Source organism: Jaculus jaculus, chromosome 3 (assembly GCF_020740685.1).
Source record: "Jaculus jaculus isolate mJacJac1 chromosome 3, mJacJac1.mat.Y.cur, whole genome shotgun sequence".
Lineage (NCBI taxonomy): Eukaryota > Metazoa > Chordata > Mammalia > Rodentia > Dipodidae > Jaculus > Jaculus jaculus.
Genome location: NC_059104.1, coordinates 46,380,995 through 46,407,370, shown reverse-complemented (window position 1 = coordinate 46,407,370; position 26,376 = coordinate 46,380,995). Strand labels below are relative to the sequence as shown.

At 40.0% G+C, this 26,376-nt stretch overlaps 1 protein-coding gene across 1 annotated transcript; it reads right to left on the bottom strand.

Annotated features, from left to right (window-relative positions):
• Positions 1–7,155: 7,155 nt before the first annotated feature.
• On the bottom strand, positions 7,156–8,556 carry LOC123459411 (F-box/WD repeat-containing protein 12-like). Its single transcript, XM_045146031.1, has one exon. It carries the CDS (start codon positions 8,554–8,556, stop codon positions 7,156–7,158), a length of 1,401 nt encoding a protein of 466 aa, XP_045001966.1.
• Positions 8,557–26,376: the final 17,820 nt, after the last annotated feature.

The following is a 26,376-nucleotide window of genomic DNA, read 5'->3' as shown; positions in this document are numbered from 1 at the left end:
AAAATTGAAGAATGTAAAATAATACAGTCTTATATGAATATTAAATTTGCTTTTTTTCTTGTGCTTAAGCCTGTCCATGGTACTTTGCGTATATGAAACTGTAAGCTGTATGTATGTATGTGGTGATTATAATAAATATGATAATGAAGATAATAGGTAAAGGAAATCTCCTAAATGAGTATGGTTGGTCCTGTTATTAAAAAAAAAGTGTACCCTGAATTCCAAAGAATAGATGAACACTTTCAATATGGTTGGGAAACTGAGAACAATTCTATAGAAAATTTTAAATAAATATGCCATTAGATCTGAGATTTAAGGACAGTAGAATTGACACTTGAACAATAAATGCATTGTTTAAACTGGCAGATTTGGGAAACAGAATGCCAAACATGTCAAAAGCACCAAATGCTTGATGAAACATGAAGGTGAATTTCCAAGCTCAAAATCCTTCAGATGAATTCTAAAAATATATTACTTATTTAGGGTCTTAAAGGTTAAACATAGAGCATTGGATTCCTTTATATTAATTATTTGATTTAAATACATAAATAAGTTACTAGAAAGTATTTCTAGATTCCATTGCCAGATATGTAATAAATTCATGAACATGCATGAATTTAGATAGGACCTTAGATTTTGGACTAAACCTTGGATTAATTGTGACTACAGGTAAAATAAAGAATCTAAAGATATTTAGGTATTTTAGTCCATTATTTTTCACTGATTAACACAGGAAAAAATAGTATATTTTCCTACTTTTTCAATCAAAAACTTTGCTAGGTTTTGATAAACAAGTGAAAGTATTATTAGTAGTAGCTGTAAGTCTAAATTTCAAGATTAGTTCTCAAGATGTATGAGAGGTTAGTGTTGGGCCTTGAGAGGGGAGGAGCCCGGCAGGATAGTTTTGGCTAAGTATAGACAGAGTTTTTAAATAAAGAAATAGCCTATGGCAAAATTATTCCTCTAATATATGTATGTGTATGTATGTGTATATATATGCATGCATATATGGGTTTTATCATATTTCAAAGATCAATATATATTAATTTTTCTTAACTATACTTTTGGAAAACTGCTACAATTTCTTAATACTAAAAGTTAAGGTGTCAGTATGAGAAATATGATCATAAATTTGAAACCTATTTGACATCAACAAGGCTTTCTTAAGCTAATAAATATTTATTTTATTCTTAAAATGTTTTTATTATTGAGTGATAAATATGGGGTGATAGTTTATTTATTATACTGTCTCTGAGCAAACATCACATGTTAGATTTTGAACTCAATATATTGTTGTGAATGCTAGTAGACCCTGAAAACAGTGATACATGACTCAGAGATTACAAATGGCTGGTGGCTGCCCATGGGTCTGATAATGACATGGTCATCCATGAAAATACAACTTATTTTATGTGAAAAAATATAGTTATCCCTACAGCTTCCAGTCATCATTGTGAAGGTTTATATTCATCTTTGTTCATGTAAAACGCAGATTAATTTTAACCTTGGAGTACCATTTATTACCATCACAACTATTTTTTTATAAATAATATCCATAAGCAAAATTCACGTTCATCCAAGAGGGTCCAAACTCATAAGTTACTATATCAACTTCTAAAAGTTAACGAGCAGCCTGGGGACTTACGATTTACTGTCAGTTCACCAAGAAATGTCAGTGCCCTAGAATATGCAGAGGCAAGTGTCATCTGGCTGGATTTGTGAACTTTTCACTTTGCCATTCAGTAGACAGCAAACAGAAAATTAGTCTATAAATAATTGAACCTGAATTTTTTTTTTTGAAAATCTATCACAGCATGTTAACAGCAATTTTGTTCTTAAATTAGCACTCCACAAGTAGTAAATATGTCAGGCAGTCATTAAATAATGCAATATAGAGACAGATAAGAAGTTTAATAAGAAAAGAGGAAGACATTAGAGAAATGTACAAGATATACAATACTGTTTTCTTTTATGAGAAAATTAGAGTATAAATCTGGTTTTAAAATACCAATTAAAGTAATACAATTTGTATAATGCTATGTTCTTATTCTCAGTAAAGATGCAAACATCCAAATATACAGTTCTAATATGATTTTCTCTATTCTGTATACATATAAACACATGTTTCAATATTCTAGAGAAAGAAGCATGGACTCTCAGTAAATCAAGTAGCTCATAAAGATTTAGGAAATTTGAAGGATGAATTGTTATGTCAACAAAATGTTTGCTGTGTATTTCCATTAGATCTGTCCTAATCAGATATTCAGGAGAAAATGCACAAAGGGGTTAGGTAGTTCTTTTTATTAAGAATTTTACTACATTAACACATTAATTTGATCATAATCATTCTGTTGCCTTCTTTTGCCCCCCTCCTCCATTACCTTACAATGAAAATCACACTCTTTCTAAACAGTCTTTCTACTTTGATGTTTCATTTTTTTGTACCCTTTCCAGTATCTGGCCATAAGGTGTGCTTTCTCTTATTGGGTTATCACTACTCTTATAGCATCTCATTGGTTAGATCCAGGGAATAGTTCCCTTTTCACCAATGTATGCACATAGACATGCAAAAGCACATATGTCTCAATTACTTCTTTATATAGTTATACAAGTGTAAATTCACATATGTGTGTGCATATATAATATACAATGATGAATTCACCATAAAATCTCCAATTTCTTTCAGAACGACAAAATTTAACTTTTCCTTTAACAACTATATGGCTTTCTTCTTTCACAGTGAGAAAACTGTATATAATTTTGTGCCACTTTGTTTGATTAAATCATTGTATAGTCATTCAGTCATTGCTGTTGCTACCCATGCTTCAGCCAAATGTCATCCTCACATTATTCATATTCTAGGCCCTCTACTATGCATGATGTATCATGTGCCTGGGAGTAATTGAAAAGATAAGTTAATATCTTTAGTACTATCAAACCATTTTATTATTTATCAAATATGCTTTCTTCCATGGTGAAATTAAAATTCTGAAAGCTTCAGTTCCCAGACATATATGTATTCATTGTTCATGGTATGAATTAATTGTGAATAAAGAGAAATACCTTTTAAAATTATGAAACATAGAAGGGAGAGCAATTTTGTTCACTAGTGTCCTATTATTTCTTCAGGCTCATGTGGCCAAGAGGTGTTCAGACATACTCATCTTTATGCTTGTAGTTTCTAATTAATATCACTTGGCATCATGATGTCCTAATGTAAATAATGTGATTATTATAGTTTTCTACACATAAACCATTAAGGCAGCTTCCACACTGCTTTTGTCACCTGGACAATTATAGAAATCCAAAATAAATTTTATTCTTTTTCATATCTCCAATAGTATTTGAATGCATATATAATAGTGATATATTTCTTATAGATATAAATAATATTCATCTATTAATTTCACCTTTTTTTTTTTTTTTTTTTTTTTTGCTGCCACTCAGCCAGCTTTCCTTTTTATTCTGTCCAAGACCTTGGCTCATTACCCACAGTTATGGTGGATTTTCATTCTCAACCTATACAAGGTAATCCCTTACAGATTGTTTGAAAGCTAAAATCACCAGTGATTCAAGGTCAAATTGACAATATCACAATATGTATCACAGATACATTTCACTTTTAGAAATTTTAGAAATGATACATTGACATTAACATATGGATAACATTTTCACCAATGCTGAAATTTTGCTTCAAAATTCTTCCTTTGTTACTAAAACATATTGTTTTAAAAGTTATGTAAACATCACTATTATTTTTAGAACTTGTACTTGTTATTTTTAAATCCTGCACATACCTTCACCTACAGGGTGATGCTTCATCATGGTAGTCATCATTGTCATTATTTCTTTTCTTTGTGATAGTAGGGATTGAATGTAGGGCCTCAGTACTCTACCAGAGCTACAACCACTCCCAGCACTCATTTTATTTATTTGTGTGTGTGTGCGGGCGTGCGTGTGCATGCTGACCTGGAACCCATGGTGGCTTCAAACTCATGTGCTGATCCTTCTACCTCAGCTCCTTAATGCTGGGACTAAAGGGGTGCACCACTATACCAAGCTCTTTTTTTTTTTTGCTTTTTGGAAGGTGGGGGGAAAAATAGGACCTCACTGTGTTGCTCGGGCTGGCCTTGAATTTACTCTGTAGTGAAGAGGCTGGTCTTGAATTTGTGATCCTCCTGCCCCAGAGTTCTGGGTAGCTAGGGCTCCAGGTCTCACCACCAGGCCCAGCTCACTTGGCTTGGTTGTACAATGCTTTGAGGAAGGGTCAGAGCTCCACTTGCTTCTGCAGTATTCTGCAGTCTTCTGTGTCCCTCCCCTCTGGTTCAGGTACATCTGTGCCCACTGAATGCTGTGGAAGCAAGCTTCAGAGCTTGCAGCTGGAGGATGTGGGAGTGTGGCATATTCTCCAGGGTGCAGACCACTATATCCCAGAGACCATAGTATCCTGGCAAGGACACATACCTTCATTAATATTAACTACTCAGTCTTCATACTACAAATTTCTGTGTTCCCAATGTAGGCTTTTCTTACCAAGCTGCCATATAGCCCTAGGGCAAGGATCCCTAGAACTACACATGTTCTTGGGTAGAACTATCAGTTCCAAATAAGCATCACTCTAATGTCAGAGCCAATACAACTCTTTCCCAAAAAGGGTGGCTCTGGATTTCTTCACCCTCTTCCACTGGAGACTTCTGAACTGTACCTGTGTTCAGGGGCTCAGGCCTCTCAGGAGGAACTGTAAAGGCAAAGACTGGTCAAATCTCTTATTTTCTTACTGATTTGCCATCTCTTTCACCATGTCTTCAGCAAAAATCTCCTGCATCATCTGAATGTGGCAGATCTTATCTTTCTTGCTGTGCCCTGGTATTTGTCAGCTCATTTCTCATTGGTCTCAGTTCCCTCTCCCACTGCTGTCCAGGAATGCTTCAGTTCTGATTACTCTCACTACTCAACACCACATGACAGAAAACATCACACAACGCCCTCATGGAATTAGGAGAGGACACTACCACAACAGCTTCAAGAACAGTGACTCCACCTGCCCTTGGCCATAGCCAGGTAGAACATAGCTTCTATGGATAAAATTGCTCATGATGGGGCTGATATAAGAAAATAAGATGAGGCTGGAGAAATGGCTTAGCAGTTAAGGTGCTTGCCTGTGATGCCTAAGGACCCAGGTTCGATTCCCCAGTACCCACATAAGACACATGTGCACAAGATGGCACATGTGTCTGGAGTCCATCTACAATGGCTAGAGGCCCTGGTGTGCCCATTCCCCCTCCCTCTCTCTCAATAATAATAATAATAATAATAATAAGTATAAAATTAAATTAAATTTTTAAAAAAAGAAATAGGATGCACTGGGACATGGAGAGTACTAGACTAAAGGTTGTAACCTTATATTCTACCTTGAGGAATTTTCTCTCTTCATTTTAAAGAATTTCCCACTATGTGAATCTTGGTTGGAGCACCTCCAGTTGAAGCTGAAGGATCAAGGCTCTTCCTCTCTCCACATGGCCTCAAGAGATAGTGTGGGCTCATAACTGAGGTACAGCAAATTGTTCAAGTGTATGCACATGTACTTATACCACACAGCAGTTTGAATCTCCCTCAGAAACAGCTGGGAGTGTTTTCTATATGGCTGTAGTACCTATTTGGTAAGGGTAGAGCCTAATGATTTGAAATGGTGATGACACCTGAGCCAGACCCAGAATAAGTCTGCCTTCTCTCCTGCTGCCTGTCTAAGGCCTTGACTCCATCTTGGTTGTCTAGCTTTCTCATTGGAAGTGGGCTACCCCAGTGCTGTCCAATAAGTCCTTTGTTCATTTTCATTTAGGAAGAATCAACATCTGTTGCCTATGATTAAGAATGTTGAGTGACATACCCACTAAACCAGCCATGGTTTTCATGTTGACCAACTCGATATATCAATAACTAAGAATAAAAAATGGCAGCTCTAGAGTTGGTAAGAGGGTCCCACAGAATTCATCACAGTGACAGCAAGAACTATGTATTAATGTGGGTCTACAGCACATAACACAGCCTAGGAAAATGAAAATACTTAGTTTATTACATACTTGGGATAAAAAAATTATGTATTATTATATTATTATTTTTCATTTTTCGAGGTGGGGTCTCACTCTAGCCCAGGCTGACCTGGAATTCACGACGGAGTCTCAGGGTGGCCTCAAACTCATGGCGATCCTTCTACCTCTGCCTCCCAAGTGCTGGGATTAAAAGCGTGTGCCATCACGCCCAGCAAAAAAATTATGTTTTAATCCTGATACTTCCAGTATGGGATTTCTAGCACCAAAAGACATGCTCAATTCCAGGGTGCCATCAATAATCTGAAATTAATTAATTAATTAATTTATTTATTGATTTTGGTTTTTCGAGGTAGGGTCTCACTCTGGTCCAGGCTGTCCTGGAATTCACTATGTAGTCTCAGGGTGGCCTCGAACTCATGGTGATCCTCCTACCTCTGCTTCCCGAGTGCTGGGATTAAAGGTGTGCACCTCCACGCCTGGCTAATAATCTGAAATTTATTGTACAAATGGTTCAGCAGATGGAAAATGGGCAAATGATAATGAATCACTGTTCTTTTGCACGTCATTATCAAAAATAGACAACAGAAGCTGAGCATGAAGACACAATTTAGTTCCAGCATTAGAAAGTCTGAGGTAGAAAGATAACTGTGAGACCAAGACCAGCCTGGGGCTATAGAATCGTATCCAAGTCGGCCTGGGTGACAGTGAGACCCTACCTTGAAAAATACCCAAAATAAGAAATAAATAGGCAACAGAAACTACTTAGTTAGCTTGTTGTGAAGATTTAAAGGTAAAATCACACAGCATAGTATGCTTGGTACATAGTAGGCATCAGAGAATTACCAATTCCTCTTCCAAAGTTGATTAACATCATTCAACTTTCATATGCATGCAAAGTCTACCCAAGTGAGTACATCTTCAGGTGGTAGATTTTTTTTGTTTTGTTTTTGTTTTTCGATGTACGGTCTCACTCTAGCCTAGGCTGATCTGGAATTCACTCTGTATTCTCAGGGTGGCCTCAAATTTATGGTGATCCTCCTACCTCTGCCTCCCAAGTGCTGGGACTAAAGGCATGCACCACCACGCCTGGCTGGTAGAATTTCTTTTAGCAAAGCTGAACTCTGTAGTAATATGACCTCAGAATACTTGTTCTGGTGCTTCTGGCTTCTACGCCCACAATGCTCATGCTGTCACTTTTCACATGGGTAAATCCACGAGCCCATCTGTGGGATCCACCAAGCAAATGGTAGCAGCTCTCGAGGACAGGAAATTCACTTTTCTTATTCCACACATAGACACGCAAAGAGAGGTCCAAGGAAGAGGTGATGACTCTGTCCTGGTCCACCCACATGGATGTTATGGGCTTCTGGTGATCCTGGAAAGCCACCAGCTGCAGGCCATGTGTGGTGAACAGAACCAGCTTTGACCCAGAGGCAAGGAGAATCACCTGGGATAGGTGGCCCTGCATGAGCTGTGGTGGAACCATGGTATCTGGCAAGAGGAAACTGACCAGCTGCTGTGCCAGGAGGTTCACTCTATCCCTGGACTTCTCTGCCTTTAACTCGAAGGTGGTAACAGCCAGCTGTGTGCTGAAGTCACTTCTGTGCATCACCATCAGCCTGGCTGCCTCAGCAGGGGCCCAGCAGGCTCTGCAGCTCAGCCTGATGGGGAGGGTAGTGAAGATAGGAGGTTTGTCTTCTGATGGATACAGCAAAGACCGAGTGTAGTACACCTTTGGGCCCAAGTCTGAACCTTGTGCAGCTGTGCACACCCACTGTTGGTCTGGAGAGCAGTCGAGACTCACAGAAGTGTGAGGAAATGCAGTCACTTTGGAGACCACCTGCAGCTGAGGCACTATCAGTGAATAGAGGTCCCCTTCAGCACAGGCTGCCAGCAGGAAGGGGCTCTCTGTGTCGCCACAGGTCTCCATTGAAGAAGAGTAGGTTGGTAGGCGGAAGGATCCCAGCTCATACCCATTCTCTGCTTTCCACACCTTGATCAACCCCTGGTTGTCCACGGTAACAACCAGTTGTAGCTCAGGATAAGCCACCAAATTCACCAGAGGAGCAGGCTGAACAGAGCTGGACCACAGCTCTGTGTCCTCACGTAAATCCCAGGCACGCACAGTACCATCTAAGGACACAGTACAAACCACAGATTTTGCCCTTCCATCAAAGCAATATTCATTGGATGAGATGTAGGCCAGCTGATCTACCTGTCCTGTGTGTCCAGGAATAGCTTTGCAGATGAAGTCCTGTGGCCGCCCAGATTCCATTCGGAACTCTAGCTCAGACCGGCAGAAATAGTACTGTTTCCATGTCTGTGTGCTCACAACCACTGGGGAGGCTTTGCAAGACCAGCGTCTCAAACATAGCTGCCTCCACAGTTCCTTGGTCCTAGAAACCTCATTCCAGACCTTGTTCACCTGCGCGGCGCACAGCAGGTCGCGCGCTTCCAGGAAGGAGAAGACGTGCAGCAGCTCGTGCGGGCCCAGCTGCCTGGCCATGTCCCTGCGCCCTTCACCTATTTTTTTCACTGATATATTGAAGCATATGATTCAGTGCCTGGTGCTAAGGATATACTTAACATGATAATGTAAAGATCAGAGCATAATCTCTGGGCATGGTGGCACATGCCTTTAATTCCAGCACTTGGAAGGCAGAGGTAGGTGGATCACCATGAGTTCGAGGCCACCCTGAGGCTACATTGTGAATTCTAGGTCAGCCTGAGCCAGAGTGAAACCCTACCTCAAAAAAAAAAAAAAAAAAAAAATCAGATCATAATCACTTGATAAAGCTTTCATTTTAAATGTCTCCCCATTAATTTAAAATTCAGTCCGTTGTCTATCACACTCATTATGCCCTCATCTTTTCATAATAAAGTCCTTCAGTTTTTGATCCACTGAGGCCAGTTACTTTTTGAAACTGAATATTAAATATAGAGCACCCACACATGATCTTTTTGTGCTCAAAGAAACATGTTTTCTAAAAAAGTAATGGTGTTTTGAAAATCCAAGGGCAGGTCTCTTCTGGAAAGTTTCTAAAAGACAGGAGATTGAAAAATACTTTTGGAGTTCTTGCTAAATGTCACATATTTTTCTTGGTACATAGATATGAATTTGTAATAAACAATACTGAAATACCTTTCCTCATGAAAGTAAGAAGTATGAGAAAGAGATAATGAACATGACCCTGATGGAACATTAAGACTTGTTAGATAGTGATTACTAGGAAGGGAAAATGCAAATAAAACCCATGATGCTCATTTTCATTGTATTTAGGTAACCAAATAATTTGCTACAGGTAACGTCGAGCAAACAGAAGTATATAAAATGATTTTTGGCAAATGAAAGGCCATCATAACTAGCAAAAAAAATTTTAAAAACCCTGAATTTTGGATCCAAGTTATTTCTACATTGGAAAACACGTAGATTTTTTTTTGTTGCTGTTAATAGAAAAAAAAAAAAAAAGACATAACTCTTGACTCTTGCTAGACATAGGACACTCCTGCCTAGTCATGGATTCCATATAAGCATGCTACCTGGACTCAGAACCATTAATGGGTGATATATTACTTAGCAATCCATGAAAACTTTGAGCTGTACTAGAATGAGAATACTGTCACTTAGATACTGCCTTACAAGGGCAGAATTAGTGTGCTGAAGGCACTAGGCATCATGTGGTTTATGCTTTGTGGTACCCTGTTTCTCATTTAGTGATGCTTTCCCCTTAATGCGTGTTAACCATTATGAGATAGTTTAATTATTATGCATTGTCTGCAGAAGAAGAAATGAGCTTTTACTATTACATTTGAACATTGTCCTCAAGCCCAGTCAGTATTAGACTAATAGAAAATCAAACTCTACTAATGGGTGTTTTTGAAAATTAGAAAAAAAATTGAAAAATAGAAAGCAATATGAATTATATGGGGATGATAAAATTCAGTGTTTATATTTTGCTTTTCACTTGAAGAGGAACTGTCTACTAATACCTACTTTAGGATTTCTGTTTCCAATTATTTGTAAACTAGCAGGAATTAAAACTGTTTTCTTAACAATTCTCCTATTCATTGTACCATGTATTCCAGTTATATGCTATTGTTTATTTTCTATTTCACTGTACCATGCATTCTAGTAACATGTTTTTTTTTTTTTATTCCAACATGAATATACCATCCTTTTTGTTTTTGTTTGTTGTCTTGTTTTTCGAGGTAGGGGCTCACTCTAGTTCAGGCTGTCCTGGAATACACTATGTAATTTCAGGGTGGTCTTGAATTCTCCTAGATCCTCCTACCTCTGCCTCTCAAGTCCTGGGATTAAAGGTGTGTGCCACCACACCTGGGTCAAAGATCTCATTTTAATGGATAACAGAAATTATTTATTCTGTTATTTATTAATGGTAATTTGTGCTTGGATTAGTTTAATTTCTTGAGGATAAAATGGGAATGTGAAACAATTGCTTAATTATTTCTTGTTGGCATTATGAAAATATACTGGAATGATAGATGAACATAGCAAACCATTGTGAAAATTTTAGAATCTGTTCATTATACTCTGATGTTTTTTAAAAGGGTGGTGGTTTGATTCAGGTGTCCCCCATAAACTTAGGTGTTCTGGATGCTAGGTTCCCCAACTGATGGCAGTTGGAAATTAAGGCCTCCTAGAAACAGTATATTGTTGGGGGTGGGTTTATTGGGGTTATAGCCAGTTTCCCCATGCCAGTGTTTACCACATTCTCTTGTTGCTATTGTCCTCCTTATGTTGGCCAGGGAGTGATATTTACCCTCTGCTCATGCCATGGTTTTCCCTGCCATCATTGAGCGCTCCTCGAATCTGTAAGCAAAAATAACCTCATTTTTTTTCAAAGGCTGCTCTTGGTTGGGTGATTTCTGCCAGCAATGTGAACCTGACTGCAGTAGTAATGTTGGTACCAAGGAGTGGAGTCATTTGCTGCTAGACATCTGACTGTGTGGCTTTGGCCTTTTGGAGCTGATTTTCAGATGTAATGTGGAAGAGTTTGAAACCTTGATCTGGGGGATGCCTTTCAGTGCAGTAAGTGCAATCTGATGGACTGTTCTGGTTGGAATTGAAAGATCTAATGCAGTAGGAACTATGGAATGTGGGTTTGGTTGTGAGGGTGAGAGCTTTGCCTTGACCAGACTAGAGGCAATTTCTGTAAGAGACTGGCTGTTGTGTGTGTGTCCTGAGAACTTGTGCAGGGTTGCTTTGTGTGGAAACCAAGTGGTGCATGCAGAGGGATATGTCACAGAAAGGAATTTTTAGGCCAAAACTGCTGCCTGTTTAGCTGAAATTGTATGAGAGATTACAACCATTGAGATTGGGCCAGCTGACTGCATTGGGACAATAGAAAGAGCTCAATAGTTTGAAGGAGCCTGAATGCTTAAGGAGTGTCCTGGTTTTCAAAGTCTGCTTTATTCCACCCAGATTAAAAATTGGCACCCTACCTGGTATTGTGGAGTATAAAAAGTGCAGGAAAGAGAAGGCCATTGAGCTTTCAATGTGGTCTTGTGTTTTGGAAACAGCCATGGGCAGTGTGAAGCAGGTTTGCTGGATGCCTGCATGGAGACCCTATGGAGCCTTGAGGATGGAACATGGATTGCAGTGGAGACCTAGTGGAGATGGCAAGACCAGGAGATGGCTGCTAATGAGAGCTATCGGCCCCAGATGAAGTTTTCCAGAACTGTAAGTAGCCTAACTAGAGGGGCAGAATTGGAACTTCAGAGGCTTTTTATTGGTTTGGATTATTGGACTTAGAGCCTTGTAATTGTTGGTATTGGAGCTCCAGAGTTTGATGTTTACCCTTGTTGTTTTAAATCTTTGATTGGTTGAATATTTCTTTGCTATGCTCAATGCCATCTTGTCCAGTGTGAATGCTTATTCTGTGCCATTGTGAGTTTGGGGGGATTTATTTTTTTTGGTATTATGGCTCAGTTAAAAACCCTTGGCTTATGAGGATGTTTGAATATCATTCAAATTTATAAAAACTATGGGGACTTTTAAAATTGGGTGAATGTATTATATTTTATATCATGTATGGTTATCAGTTTATGGGGGCCAGGGGCAGAATGCAGTGATTTGATTCAGGTGTCCCCTATAAATTTAGGTGTTCTGTATCCTCAGCTGATGGTTATTGGAATTTAAAGCCTCTTAGAGGCAGTGTATTGTTGGGGCAGGTTTATGTGGTTATAGCCAGTTTCCCCATGCCAGTGTTTGGCACACTCTCCTGTTGTTGTTGTCCAAGGTATGTTGTCCAGGGGATAATGTCCAACCTCTGCTCATGCCATCACTTTTCCAGCCATTGTGGAGCATCCCCTCAAATCTGTAAGCCAAAATAAACTTTTTTCCCCCAAAAGCTGCTCTTAGTCAGGTGATTTCTGCTGCCAATGCAAATCTGACTGCAACAGGGTGTTTTATTATATATGTATTGTAATAAAGTAATTTTTTTTTATTTAATTAGTGTTGTACTCAGTGAATACAGTCACATTGTACAATTGTTAGCTTCCTCCCTGTCCTCACCCCTCCCCCTGTTCCCTCCTTGTTGGAGTATATAGGTCATGCATTGTGGGCTTAGCCCTCAGTTATGGGTAGGAGGAAATGTCTTTGTATATCATGACCCAACATGTGGCCCTGACATTGTTTCTGTCTCATATTCCACAAACTTCCCTGAGCCATGTTGGGGTCATTTTAGGTCTGCTTCAGTGACGAGTTCTTGGGACCCTCTTTGTTTCTGGATATCTGATTTGGTAAGAGTTGATTGTTCTCTGTGTCTATCTCCTTAACCCATAGGCTGGTACCAGGTTCACCAAGAAAACAGCACACTTGCTTGTTTCGCCAATTATTCTTAGTTTCAGCTGGAGCCCTTTTGAGGAACAATATGGTTGAAATTAGTAGGTATTTATCTTTTCATTCAATGTATTTATTATTTCTTAAATAAATGTTCAAAAATATCTATTCTACCATCAAATGGAATTATATTCTGATTCATATAAATATCTGAAGCAATTTGTTATTCTTTTTTATAGTTGTTTTTTTTTTTTCCTTTTATATCCTCCTTCTTTAGTTCTGTTTTCTTTTGTCCTTCCACTATGCATAAGTACAAAACTCTTTTATTCCTTTACATATGAATATAGCCAAAAAGCATAACACATACACAAGTAGGTTCTCAGCATGTAGCAAATCAAAAGCAACTTAAACTTGGGCTTTCCAACCTTGTGAACCATAATAAACAAAATGTTAGATTTCTGTTGTTGTTTGTTCTTTGTTTCATGTATTACCTATTAGTATTAAGCTGGGATGTGGTCATTCAAATTGGGGTGGTTGCTATAACCAGTACCTGAAAATGTATTGGTTTGGAATTAGGTACTAAATAATCATTTCAAAACAAAAAATAAACATGGGAACATGCCTTCTTTTAATTATGGATAATAGCATGGAAGAACAGAGAAATGAATTAGAATATGTAAAGTTGAAAAGGTATCATAACTTCAGCCAACTCAGAATTTTACAGAAAAGGAGGCTATGGTCAGGATAAAACACCAATAATGTGACTGAATAAGTTGAAAAAGACATTAGAACGGGTAGAAGGAAGCCACTGTGTATTCATACAAACAATGAAAAAAAATAGCTGTAAAGACATTTCGGAATCATTTGAGTCCCATAAACATGGAATCAGAGTGGCAGAGTGAAGAGGGCCAGTTCGAAAGATCACTTCAGTTCTCTTCCCCATGCCTTCTGCTGCTATGGTGGCTGTTGTGGTCCAAGGGGGCTGGAGTAGAGCAGGCTCAATGGAGTCACAGAGTGCAGAAACGATGGAGTAATGAAGATATAAATTTGACAGGATGTCCTTGAAGGGCTCTGAGCTCTAGCTAAGGGGAAAATGAAAGGCTTCAGTTAGGAAGCATTTAGGGTACTGTGAAGATGCTGTCACTGCAGAATGTTCCAACCAGGACAATTCAGCCAGGAACTTCTCAGCAGTGCACATTGACATTAAAATAGGATTACCACTAAGACAAACAAACTATAAAGAAAAGGAGCTACCATAGACAGACTACAGAGAGGAAGAGGGGTAGCAGGATTCAGCTGTGTGGGAACAGCAGCACCATGGGCTATACCCAGCAACACCCAGTTGGTGATTTGCCTGGATTTTGGAAGCTCAACACTCAACATTAGTGTACTATCATGAATTTATGTTCTCTAATAGGCTCAAAGTTTTCATTATAGTGTGTAATTTTGATTACTCCCACCTGGCTGGAACAGGTGTCACTGTGGATGGATCCTGAGGACCTGTGCTAAGGTATACAACATGCTTGAGATCTGCCTGGGGTTCGCAGGGTGTGCTTGGTTTTGGTGGTACTGGTGGTGGCCTTTTCTCTCTGTGTGGATTTGGTAAAGAAAGCCAGTTTCTTCTGCCATTATAGAACTTCCCCTGGATCTGTAAACTTCAATAAATCTTTTCTTCTCATAAACTGTGTCTGCTTTGGAGGTTCATCCCAGCAAAGTGGAGCTGATTGGGACAATTAGTATGTCTATTAAACAGAACTCAGAATCAAAGAAGAGTATTTTCCATTTCATATCCTTTGTTTCATTAGGGTTTGAACTTACTTCAGAACATTTATCTCTTTCTTATTCCTCCATCTTGAAATGGAAATGTACATTAAGAGATTTTGAACACTTGATCTTGGAGCAAAAAGGCCAAGAAGCAATTTTTTCAGGCTTTTCTAACTATTTTCTATCTATATCTATTTGTCAGGCATTTTTTATTATTTATCTTTTCTAAATGTACTGTACAAACTAAAATTAAAAGCTATCTCTATGAGCTGTATTTATACCCTGAGTATCTACCACATGCATATTACACATACATATGTAAAATTTCAATATTTTTCTTATTGATTAATATACATTTGTACTTGGCATTTGGTTCAAATAAAAATGTAAAGGGATTTTTTTCAAAAATATATAAGGTTAACATCTTTCATAGGTAGTGGTTGATTATTGCCTCCTTACTATGTTTCAGATTTGTTGGCATGATATAAATAAATAGAAATAATTTCTGAAATATGAAAAAGAAGATTCCAAGAAAATTCTATAGCCAAAAATAACTAAAATCATAGAAATAAATGAAAATTAATAATACTGAAAGTAACCATAAAACATGCCCATGCAAAACAATTTACTTGCTTAAATACACTTTTATATTTTAGATGATTTGGTCCAGGGACAATGTTGTGCTCATACTTGGAAAAGAGAAACTATATAACCCTTGAAATTACTGAACCCTTCATTTAAGTCTTTTATGCCAAAAATAATAAAAATGTGTTATAAAATCAATTTACCAGCACCTGGATGAGAAAAGGTTACTCTGAAGGGCAGGATTACAGCAGAGAATGATTGTTCATTTGCTTAGTGATCTGGAGAATAACCGGCACTTTCTGTAATTTTCTTAGGTGGAGGGAGTAGAAGTCGTTGCCTGTGGCAGCAAGTTTGCCTCCTGGCTAGTCAACAGGGGAATTACTCTGGTCTATTTTACAGAAGTAATTTACCCCAGAAATTAGTTTATAATGACAATGGCTTTGTAAAGTTCAAGTCCTAACAAACTAATCCAACCTTGTTCAAAGAAGGGGACGCAATAGGTGCAATCCGTCTTGACATGAGCAGTGATTTTGGTGTTACTTCACATGAAATATTTTTCAATGGGGTGGGAAAACATGTTCTCATCGAACACTAATGTCTTTGTTTTGTATTATCTAAAAATATAGTCTCTGTATCTTGTTCATTAAAAGAATGATGTTTAAAAACAAGATCAGGAACTCCCAAGGGTGCATGTGCAGAGTAAGTAGGCTGGAGCTCATAGTTCCTTCACCAACTTCCAGTTCTCTGATCCTGCTACTCCAGCTTCTGGTTTGGGGAAGCCTGGACTCAGAGCTTGCTGCAAAAACAGGCCTTTTGCCCTGCCTTCCTGATTGAATGGCCCTGGATCCCCAATTCCCTGATCCCTTGGGAGTGTGCACTCATAGAGTGAGTAGGCCAGAACTCTGGGTTCATTTTCCACCTCCATTTCAGTAGGCGAACCATGCCTAGCACAGCAGCTATGGCCCAGGTGAGACTACAAAGGAATTAGGGATATTAGCAAGAGAGCTGCTTCCTTGGGGAGCCTGACCACATGAATCAGGGTGATGGAGACATACACTGAGAATACTCAAAATGCCCCAAAGCAGAAATCCAGAAGCTGCTGAGAGCTTAACACTGAAGTAGAATTAAAGCACACCCACTAAAGCTCAGGGGATTTGGGGGAAGAGAATGCATAAAGAAGTTAAGAGCCACAATGTGGAAATGAATAGCCAGAAGCATTGCTCCCCCACTCACCCCCTCCCTGCCACATATAAACTGGCTGCTGCTCTCACAGCTTATAACCCCAAACTCCAAGGTGAATACCAGCAATCCCACTAAGGAGGGCCTTCAGGCAGCGAGGTGGGCAGTGATGGCACCAACACCTGATGTATTCATAGTAAGTTTCTACATAATAAAAATAAGTAATAAATAAATAAATAAACAGAACAAGCATATTAGAGCCAAGGAAGGATACTTTTATGTGTGAAATAAATGTAAATAAGTTATTGCTTAATGAAATTGTAATTTATACTGCTGAGTACAACATATGCTGTTGTAGAGAAACATGAGCAAACCCCAGAGAGAACCAAAAGACAGACGAAAGAAAGAACTCACCCAAACGAAGCTTCATGAAGCAGTGAATTTATTGTGGTTACTTATAGAGGCACAATGAGGAGTGGACTGTGTGATGACACCAGAAAGCTGCATCCTTGGACTTCCCTGCACAACTTCTTGAAAACCTGCAGGCAGCGACACCAAGTGTCTCCTCTCCTCAGCAATTACTCACTGGATTTGTAACCCAGGGAAGAATTTTCTCAACTTTGTAATTTTCTGAACCTGCTGAGCTTTTTAAGTTTTCTTAGCTTCCTGAGTCTTATGAGCCCTATCTCTTGTATGAAACAAACTTCAATTTAGGAGACATAGCTACACAACAAATGTGCATTTGTTTGCATGGCCCAAAGAAAGGTTTGGGGTATTCATGCTCTCAAGAGACTAAATTCATTTCAGCTCAAAAACAAAATGCATAAAAACAAAGTTGCTCTAGAATCCTGAAAGAAAACTTTTTGTTGGGCCTTGAGAATCCTGGACATGAGGCCTAGTGGAACTTCTTGAGCCTAACTGCCTCCGCCCAGCTATGACTCAGCAGGGGGCCAAATGGCCTCTGGCCTGCCACTTCTGCACAGGAAGTTAGAGTCCCCCGCTCATGCGCGCTTAGAACAGATCATCTCAAATGTTGCGGTATGCTATTGGCCCTTACATCTCACCCCACCCTAAAGTCTCCGCCTTTGTTCTCAACATTATATAAACACCCGCCTATAACAATAAAGTGAGTTCCTGCTTCGAAAGGACTCCTGACTCAGTGTGGTTTTTCTCCAGTGGCCAGGAGAGGTTTCTGGGTCGTCCGACGCTCATCATCCCCTCAACCCCTAGGGAGGAACCAGCAGGCCTTGTTCTTCCCTCGGCACTACGTGAGCGGGAAGGAGCCCAACATCTGGCGCCCAACGTGGGGCTCTGGGACCCCGACAGACTAGTGCACCCTGTGAGAGGCAGTCATTGAGGAGGTAATCGGTGTGTGCAGGTGAGCATACCCTCATGAGCTATGAGGCAGTCTTCATATTTAGTGCACTAAACTTTGCTTCTACAACCTGTACTTACTTGTCAACATCTCTTCATTCTCTTTCTCTCTCCTTTCACTTTCATTTCTCAGGCATCTGTGGCTTTTGTACAACATGTTTACCTATCTTTTGGATCCTTGCAGTTGTATTACACTTGTGTGTATGTGGGTTGCTATTGCCCTAGTTTTTATGGACATCTCTCTCTCTCAACTTTATAATAAGGGACAGTCTACCTCTAAATCCAATCCTGCCTTAGCATCTCTCAGGGCACTCCTAAAGAGTAGAGGGCTTAATTTGACTGATAATCAGGCTCAACAGACCTGGGATTGCCTTTTCAAGCTGGCACCATGGCTGCCAGAAGGAAATCTCTTTGATTGGGACACGTGGGATAGGGTAGAGGTCCTTGTTTGTCGGGCACATGTGGAGAAGGGTCAAATACTCCCCTCAGGGGTCCTCCCTACTATCTCGGCCCTCAAGGACTGCTTCCCTTGAAGACTAACCAAACATAAACAAAAGACAGAAGGAAAAGATAATATACAGCCTGATCTGGCTACTCCTCCTGGAGATACAGCTATAAAAACCCCGAAAGAGGATACATCTTTATATTCCTCACTCGATCCCTTTGAGAGTGCTCCCTGGCCTTCTGGGAGACCTGTTGTTCCATTGACTAACCCTTTCTGGACCCCCTTGGCCCCTCCTACATATTCGGTTGCAAGCTGCCAAAAAATAAAGCTATGTTTTTATTTCCCGTCCATCTAAATCCTGGGGGCAATCGCCCTGCTGCTTGGTGTCCGTGGAAAGCTCAGGACCTTAAGGAGCTTAAAAAGGTAGTCTCGGAGGATGGACCCAACTCTCCTTGGGCTGAGACCCTATTACAGGGACTTGCCCATCAACCTTGTACAACCCAAGATTGGAAAAATCTAGTCAAGGCTGTCTTGTCAGGTCCCCTATACCTTAAGTGTTGTACCTATTTTAAAGATGAGTGACATGCACAGGCAGAACTAAACCAAAATCATAAGCCCCCTGTGCCAATAACTTTTGGGATGCTCTCTGGTATCTCTGATCAATATACTACAGGCACTCAACAGGCAGCTATACCTGACCCATATAGGGACCAGGTCAGGGCACTGGGCTTGGCGGCATGGAAAAAGCTTGATGAGTGACCCTCTGAAACCCCCCCTTATGAGTATTACTCAAAAACCATCTGAGGACTTGGCCACATTTATGGATAGGGTGGAAAAAAGTCTTCAAAGAAAATTTCCCCCAGAGGCATTACAAGATCAGTTTACTAAAATGTTAGTCTGGGAAGGGATGACGGCTGATCACCGCCTTGCCTGTGTGGGTCTCAAGGACAACTACATGAGTAGATGGATTGTAGCCACCAAGGATGTTGGCACTATCTCCCATCAGGCTAGGGCCATGGCTGCTGCCCTTGAGGAAAATAAACAGGGAGATTTAGCTGATAAGACCTGCTCATTACAATTAAATCCTAAAAACTCAACATGTTTCGGGTATAGGGACATGGGTCACTTTAAAAAGGAGTGCCCCAACAAGACAAAGCCTCCCCTGCCCTCTGGGGGGATGACAAACGCTCCTCACACCCACTACCCTAAATGCAATAAGGGGTTTCATTGGGCTAGGGACTGCCAATCAAAATTTAACATACAGGGAAAGCCTTTAAACTCCTCCTGGGGCTCCCCCCTCAAACCTGTTAAATAAGGGGAAAGAATCTATCAAAGCCCATTGGACCATCCCCCTGGTTCCTGGCCTTAGACCCAAAATTATTTTAAATATTGGCAATAAAAAATTAAAACTTATCATCAACACTGGAACAAACCAAACGGTCCTGAGAAAGGAGGAAATGCCCCCTTCTGGCAGCTAGTGCCCGGGCCTTCCCTACTGGGAGTTGGCGGGCAATCCACCTCCTGGGAGACTGCCACATGGCTCCCTTGTACTGACCCAGGTGGAGACAAGGGAAAAATCCATCCTCTCGTGGTGACTGGGCTCACTGCTAACTTAATAGGACAAGACATCCTTGGAGATGCTGAGGCGTTCATCACTACTGACCATAAGGCCTTTTATAATGATTTGTTAAACAAAAGAAAAATATCAACAACTGTTTCAGGAAGGGAGGAAATGTCATCCCAATTACTCCAATAAACACCCCCAATTCAAAGGGCCATTGCCCAGCCCCCCCCCATTTAAAATCCAATGGAGGACCCTATATGGGTTAAGCAGTGGCCTCTCCCTTCTTCTAAGTTATACCAACTCCACATACTTATTGATCAACAGTTGGAGGCTGGACATATTGATCCCGCCACTAGTCCCTGGAACTCTCCTGTCTTTGTCATAAAAAAGCCTAGTGGGTCCTGGAGATTTTTACATGATTTAAGAAAGATCGATGAATGCATGATCCCCTTTGGAACCCCCCAGAGGGGACTCCCATGGATCCCAGCTATTCCCAATATATACCATATTACTATCATTGACATTAAAGATTGCTTCTTCTCTATCCCTCTCCATCCAGGAGACATGGAAAAATTTGCATTCTCTTTACCCGCTATTAAGTTTTGTGGCCCAGATAGGAGATTTGAATGGACTGTCTTACCTCAGGGCATGGCTAATAGCCCACACATTTGTCAATATTACCTGTCATCCATTTTCTCTTATCAATCTCCCCAATACCCTGTTTTATATCTACATGGATGATATTATTCTTGGGTGCCTAGATTCCTCCACACTCCAAGACCTTACCCAACAATGTCTAACTATCCTTCATACTCACAGCTTTAAAGTAGCTCCTGAGAAAGTTCAAACTGTGCCTCCCTTTAAGATCTTGGCCTCACCCCTTACCCTAGATACAGTTTCACCTGTTAAACCACAACTTTATATTCAGGATTCTTACACCTTGCCTCAACTCCAGAAGCTCTTGGGAGAAATTAACTGGATGAGGCCTTGTATACCCATAACTACTGAAGAGCCGTCCCCTTTGTTTGACCTCCTAAAGGATCTTAACTTCTCTCAGGTAATTTTGTCCTCTTGTCATCAACAACTTTTTTATAAGGTACAACAAGCTATAAATACTGCAACCTTAAAGAGGTTCAATCCTAATTTGTCCATCTCCCTCTACATATTCCCTGGGGAAACATTATGCACTGCACTGTTGGCCCAGGAAGGTGAGCCCAGCCAATGGATCCACCTCTCAATCGGTGGGATCCTCAGAGTTTATTCTATAACCAACCAGGTTGCTGATTCCATTATCACCTCTGTCCGGTTGTTTGGCACAGAACCTTACCTTATTGTCACTCCCTTTAAGATAACTGATTTCACCTGGCTTCAAAAATAATAAAACAGAGTTACTGTGGCTCTCAAGGGATTCCTAGGTAAAATCGATTGCCATTATGGCCCCCAGAAATGGATGAGTTCTTTCTCCAGGTTAGAATGGAAGCCCCCCAGGCTTTTCCTGTCTCAACCTAACCCTGACTTTCTTACCGTGTTTACCGATGAAGGGCGCCTGGGGGCTTCCCTAGTTGCTTACCCTCCCTTAAAACAGGAAAAAGAGCCTATCCCCATAAAGTCAATCTCCCCTGAGGTTGAAAGGTCAACACAATTCAAAGAACTATTTACTGTCATTCTAGCTTTGGACACTATTCAAGAACCATTTAACTTATTTTCTGACAGCCTTTATGTTGTTAATTTATTACCCAACCTGGTTGAGGCCCATATTAGACTGGACTCCAACCCTATATCTCCTTTGATGATTCAAGCTCGTTCCCTACTCAAACAAAGAATCAATCCCATTTTTCTTCAATATCTCAGGGGTCATCAAAACTTACCGGGATTTCTCTCTGAAGGAAACAATTTGGCTGATAAAATGGCTTCTATGCCTCAATGTCATACTATTATAGAAGCTACATGCTTCCACTTATTGACCCATGTCAGCTGGAGAGGTCTCAAGCACAGCTTTCCACAGGTACCAGTTAAGAACCTTAAAAAAATTGTCTGGACTTGTAAGTCCTGTCAGCCTTTCCTCCAAGTACCCCCCTTCAAAATACAGGAAACAATCCTCGAGGGCTCTGCCCTAATCATCTTGGCAAATTGATGTCACACACTATTCTCCATTTGGAAAGCTTAAATATATCTTTCTTTCAGTCGATACCTTCTCCCGTGCCTGCTGGGTATCAGCACATGCCGGGGAAAAATCTAAACATGCCATTAGTCATATGCTTCAATGTTTCACCACTCTTGGGCTGCTTGATCAAATTAAAACAGATAATGGCCCCTACTTCATAAGGCTTTTATAGATTTTCTCCAGACTTGGAAAATCTCACATTCCACAGGCATCCCATACAACCCCCGGGGCCAAGCTATAGTTGAAAGATATAATCAAACTCTCAAGTCTCAGTTACAAAAACAAAAGGGAGAATCCTTACCCCCACATGACCAACTAAAAAAGGCATTATTTACCCGAAACATTTTAAACTTTTCTAAAGAAAATAAACAATTATCCCCTTTTTAAAAACATTGGTCCTCATCTGTTACCTACAGTTCTATCTGGGTAAGATGGAGGGACCCCATTCACTGGGGCCTGGAGAGAGCCTGATCCGCTCCTCACAGCAGGAAGAGGGTTTGGATGTGTCTTCCCTCAAGATGACAAAAGATCTATTTGGGTACCAGCGAGAGACCTAAAATATTTTTCCTAACAAGGGGACACTGACAATCACTTCTCTAGGGAGTGTCCCACCCCTGAGGACTGTTTCTAAAATGGTCTTTTACCCTACTAAATTAAATAACTCCTTCCCTTGCAGAGGATTGCTGGCTTTGCCTCCGATCTGGGCCTCTCCGGCTACTTGCAGTATAGTTCCATACGACCTTAAAAAACTGCTCAGCCACCTTCCTTCCCCATTCCCATCCAACTTTTCCCAATGTTTCCTCTGGGCATTTGGGCCCCACCTTCCTTAATAATTCTGGTATAGATGTGGGATACATTCATCCTTCCTTCACAACTGAGCCCAATGCTTAACTTTGCCCACCTTCTAAAATGGCTTATGTTTGTGGAGGCGGGATGGTCTATGACTTTCTGCCCACCAATTGGACGGGACTTTGTGCCCCAGCCACCTTAATCCCAGATGTAGATATCATTTCTGGAAGCCAGATTCCCTGGCTAAGATAGTCCTACAAAACAGGAGAGGAGTAGACCTACTAACATCCAAAAAGGGAGGCGTATGTTTGTTTTTACAGGAAAAATGCTGCTTTAACGCCAATAAATCAGGAATCATCCAGGACAAGATTAAGAAGCTCCAGGAAGACTTGGAGAGGAGACAACAGAAACTCCAGGACAACCCACTGCGGACGGGCTTACATTACTTCTTACCCTACCTCCCCCCTCTACCTGGACCCCTCCCCATCCTTCTCCTTCTCCTTCTCCTTCTCCTTCTCCTTCTCCTTCTCCTTCTCCTTCTCCTTCTCCTTCTCCTTCTCCTTATCTTCACTGTTGAGCCTTGTGTAATTAACAAAATTACACAATTTATTCACCAGTGGCTAGAGACAATAAAACTTCATCAGGCTGAAATACATTATCACAGGCTGACAACTCAGGAATTAAGTTCCTCAGACAACCCACTGCCACCTCCTCTACCCTCCATGTGACCAATGACGGGTAAGATCCCCACAGGGGGACAACCTAAGACAGGGGACATGGTGACTAATGCTCTTACAAAAACAAAAGGGGGAGATGTTGGGCCTTGAGAGGCCTGGACATGAGGCCTGGTGGAACTTCCTGAGCCTAACTGCCTCCGCCCAGCTATGACTCAGCAGGGGGCCAAATGGCCTCTGGCCTGCTACTTCTGCACAGGAAGTTAGAGTACCCACTCATGTGTGCTTAGAACCGATCATCTCAAATGTTGCGATATGCTATTGGCCCTTACATCTCACCCCACCCTAAAGTCTCCACCTTTGTTCTCAACATTATATAAACACCGCCTGTAACAATAAAGTGAGTTCCTGCTTCGAAAGGACCCCCACTCAGTGTGGTTTTTCTTTGGTGGCCAGGGGAGGTTTCTGGGTTGTCCGAAGCTCATCATCCTCCCTCAACCCCTAGAGAGGAACCAGCAGGCCTCGTTCTTCCCTTAGCACTACCTGAGTGGGAAGGAGCCCAACAACTTTTTATTCTACTTTATCATTTCCCAGTGATAAATCTAATTTTTTGTTTCTTTCTTTAAAACAGCATGGGGTTGTATGTTTATAGTATATTTACTTATTTACTTATAAGTAAGTCATATCCCAGATGACTGAACTTAGACTAACTGAGATGTATCTATAAATACACATGCTTTTACCTGGCAGGAAAAGAAAATGTTTAATGCTACATAATTGTGTACTTTGTAGAGCATGTTTCCAATAATTTATCAGTCTTACATTTCTAAAATGCAAACACTGTTACTAGGGATGTCCCTATATCCACACCTCGAGTCACAAAGCATCATTGCACTATATTTCAGAATCGAAAGTGGTATTTAATAACCCATTCAATGCTTAAATTCTCTTAAATATTGGATTAAATATTTCAATTAAATTCAGTTGAAATTACACTGTTGATAAATTCATCTTCAGCTGGAACATTCATAGACTCTTAATAAAGAAAGATGAATATACAGCTCAGCTTTTAAGGGAATCACAATTAAATTAAGTAGTAGTAATTTAAACAAATATAAACAAATATAACCCAGGTAACTGAGAATATTAAATATGGCTACAAAATATAATAGGGTTAGGGACTAGGTGTCCCCAAACTGAAGATGACAGACAGGGGAGATATTCAAGTAGAGTATTCCATTTATCCGTTTATGCTTAGTATGTATTTTGAAGTGAAGTGTTACTCATTTTGCTCAATATTGCTTTAGCCATTCAAGGGCTTCGTGATTCTACACAAAGTTACTTTTTACTGGTTTTGTGGAAATGATTCAAGGGATGAAGATTTTCTGGACATGTTTATTTTGCTGAAAATAAAGATATTTTGAAGGTGAATTAATGAGTATTCACCTACAGCTGCTGGCCTTTCTTACTCACTAACACCACTACCAAATAAGCTATTAAATGACTATTGAAAATACCTTAACCCACTAATCAAACAAATTTTGGGCATCAGTTCTTAGGTGAACCCCACTACATTGTTTCTTGTCCAACAACTGGCTCAAAGCAACAAATTTCATCTTGTCTTGTTCATCCTTCTCACAAAGAAAAATTGAATCTCTTTTAAATTTTTTAGTTTTCAGTCTCTATATTGCTCTACTAGTTGTTTTTTTTTTTTTAGGGGGGGGTTGAATAATGTGTATGACCATTTTTATCTTTGGTAACCATGCATCATCTCACACTATTGTGTTTTTAAACTGCATACATGTTTACTTTTCTAAGTGATTATTATGTGTATTTTTCAATGAATTAATATGATCAGTCATATGGACTTTCTACTCTTTATAATCTAAAGGACCATGAGATGTCTTCTCCTAGTTATGACCCTTCACATTTCAGTTTCTGTGTGATTTACTTAGGATTGTCATGTATTTGTATAAAGCTCATATACACGTGTGAAAGTCAGCCAAAACACTTATATAGTCATTGAGAATTAAGATGAAGACTTAACACACAGGAGGTTAAATAAAACATGTGCATACCACACAGAATAAAAGGATCAGAGATCTTTAAAATACAACCTTGAGTAGATGAGAATGATTTAACAAATTCATCAAATGTAATCTTTGTAACAGAAAGAAGTGGCATCTTTCTGTCTACATGGCTGTGGAACACAAGCAGCAGCAGATGGCTGATAAAGTGGAAACTGAAAATGTTTCATGGATGGTTTTCCAGTAGAATAGTGGCTTGCATCTGGTCATTATAATCTAAAGTTGCAAGCATGACATAGCCTGTAGTGACTTAGAAGTGGTATTGGAAATTGTACTGTGCAACAAAGGTCGACACATGTATAGCTTAAAATGTACATCTCTTTACATTCCAGATGTTATTAGCTTTATTTATTTGCTAGACAAAAGCATTAAAAGGTGGAACTTTGGGAAAGCAGTGTTCTTAGAGCTGGATCTTGAAGCTCTTTCTTAGATTTGTTGACTTCCTGAGTCTCTGCAACTTCCTTCCTGTCTGTCTCAGGAAGGAATGTTTCAGTTTCTAATTCACAAAGCACTGGGGAGTTATTGAGTAACCTTTAAGTTGCAGGTCTCAAACAAGTTTTTTTTTTTTTTAATTATTTATTTATTTTTCTTTCCAGGAATTAGAGCCCCCTTCCTCTCTTAAATTGGAGGAATCTGCTGTATAGCATTGCCTTATTTTTTGCACTTTATAATTCTCTCATTATTTGTCCGACAAATTTTCTCTTCTTTTAAGTAGCTAGATGGAGCTCACCAGCATAATCTGAAATGCTCCTCATTCTCAGTCAATAACAGGATAAGTGTTTGGTACCAGGGAAGGATGGGTGTGATGTGATGTCTCCCTGGGAGATAGACACTACTCACCCTGAGAGAAAGGACCATGACCAACCAAAGAAATGACTCAGTCAGGTCATCCCTGGTGA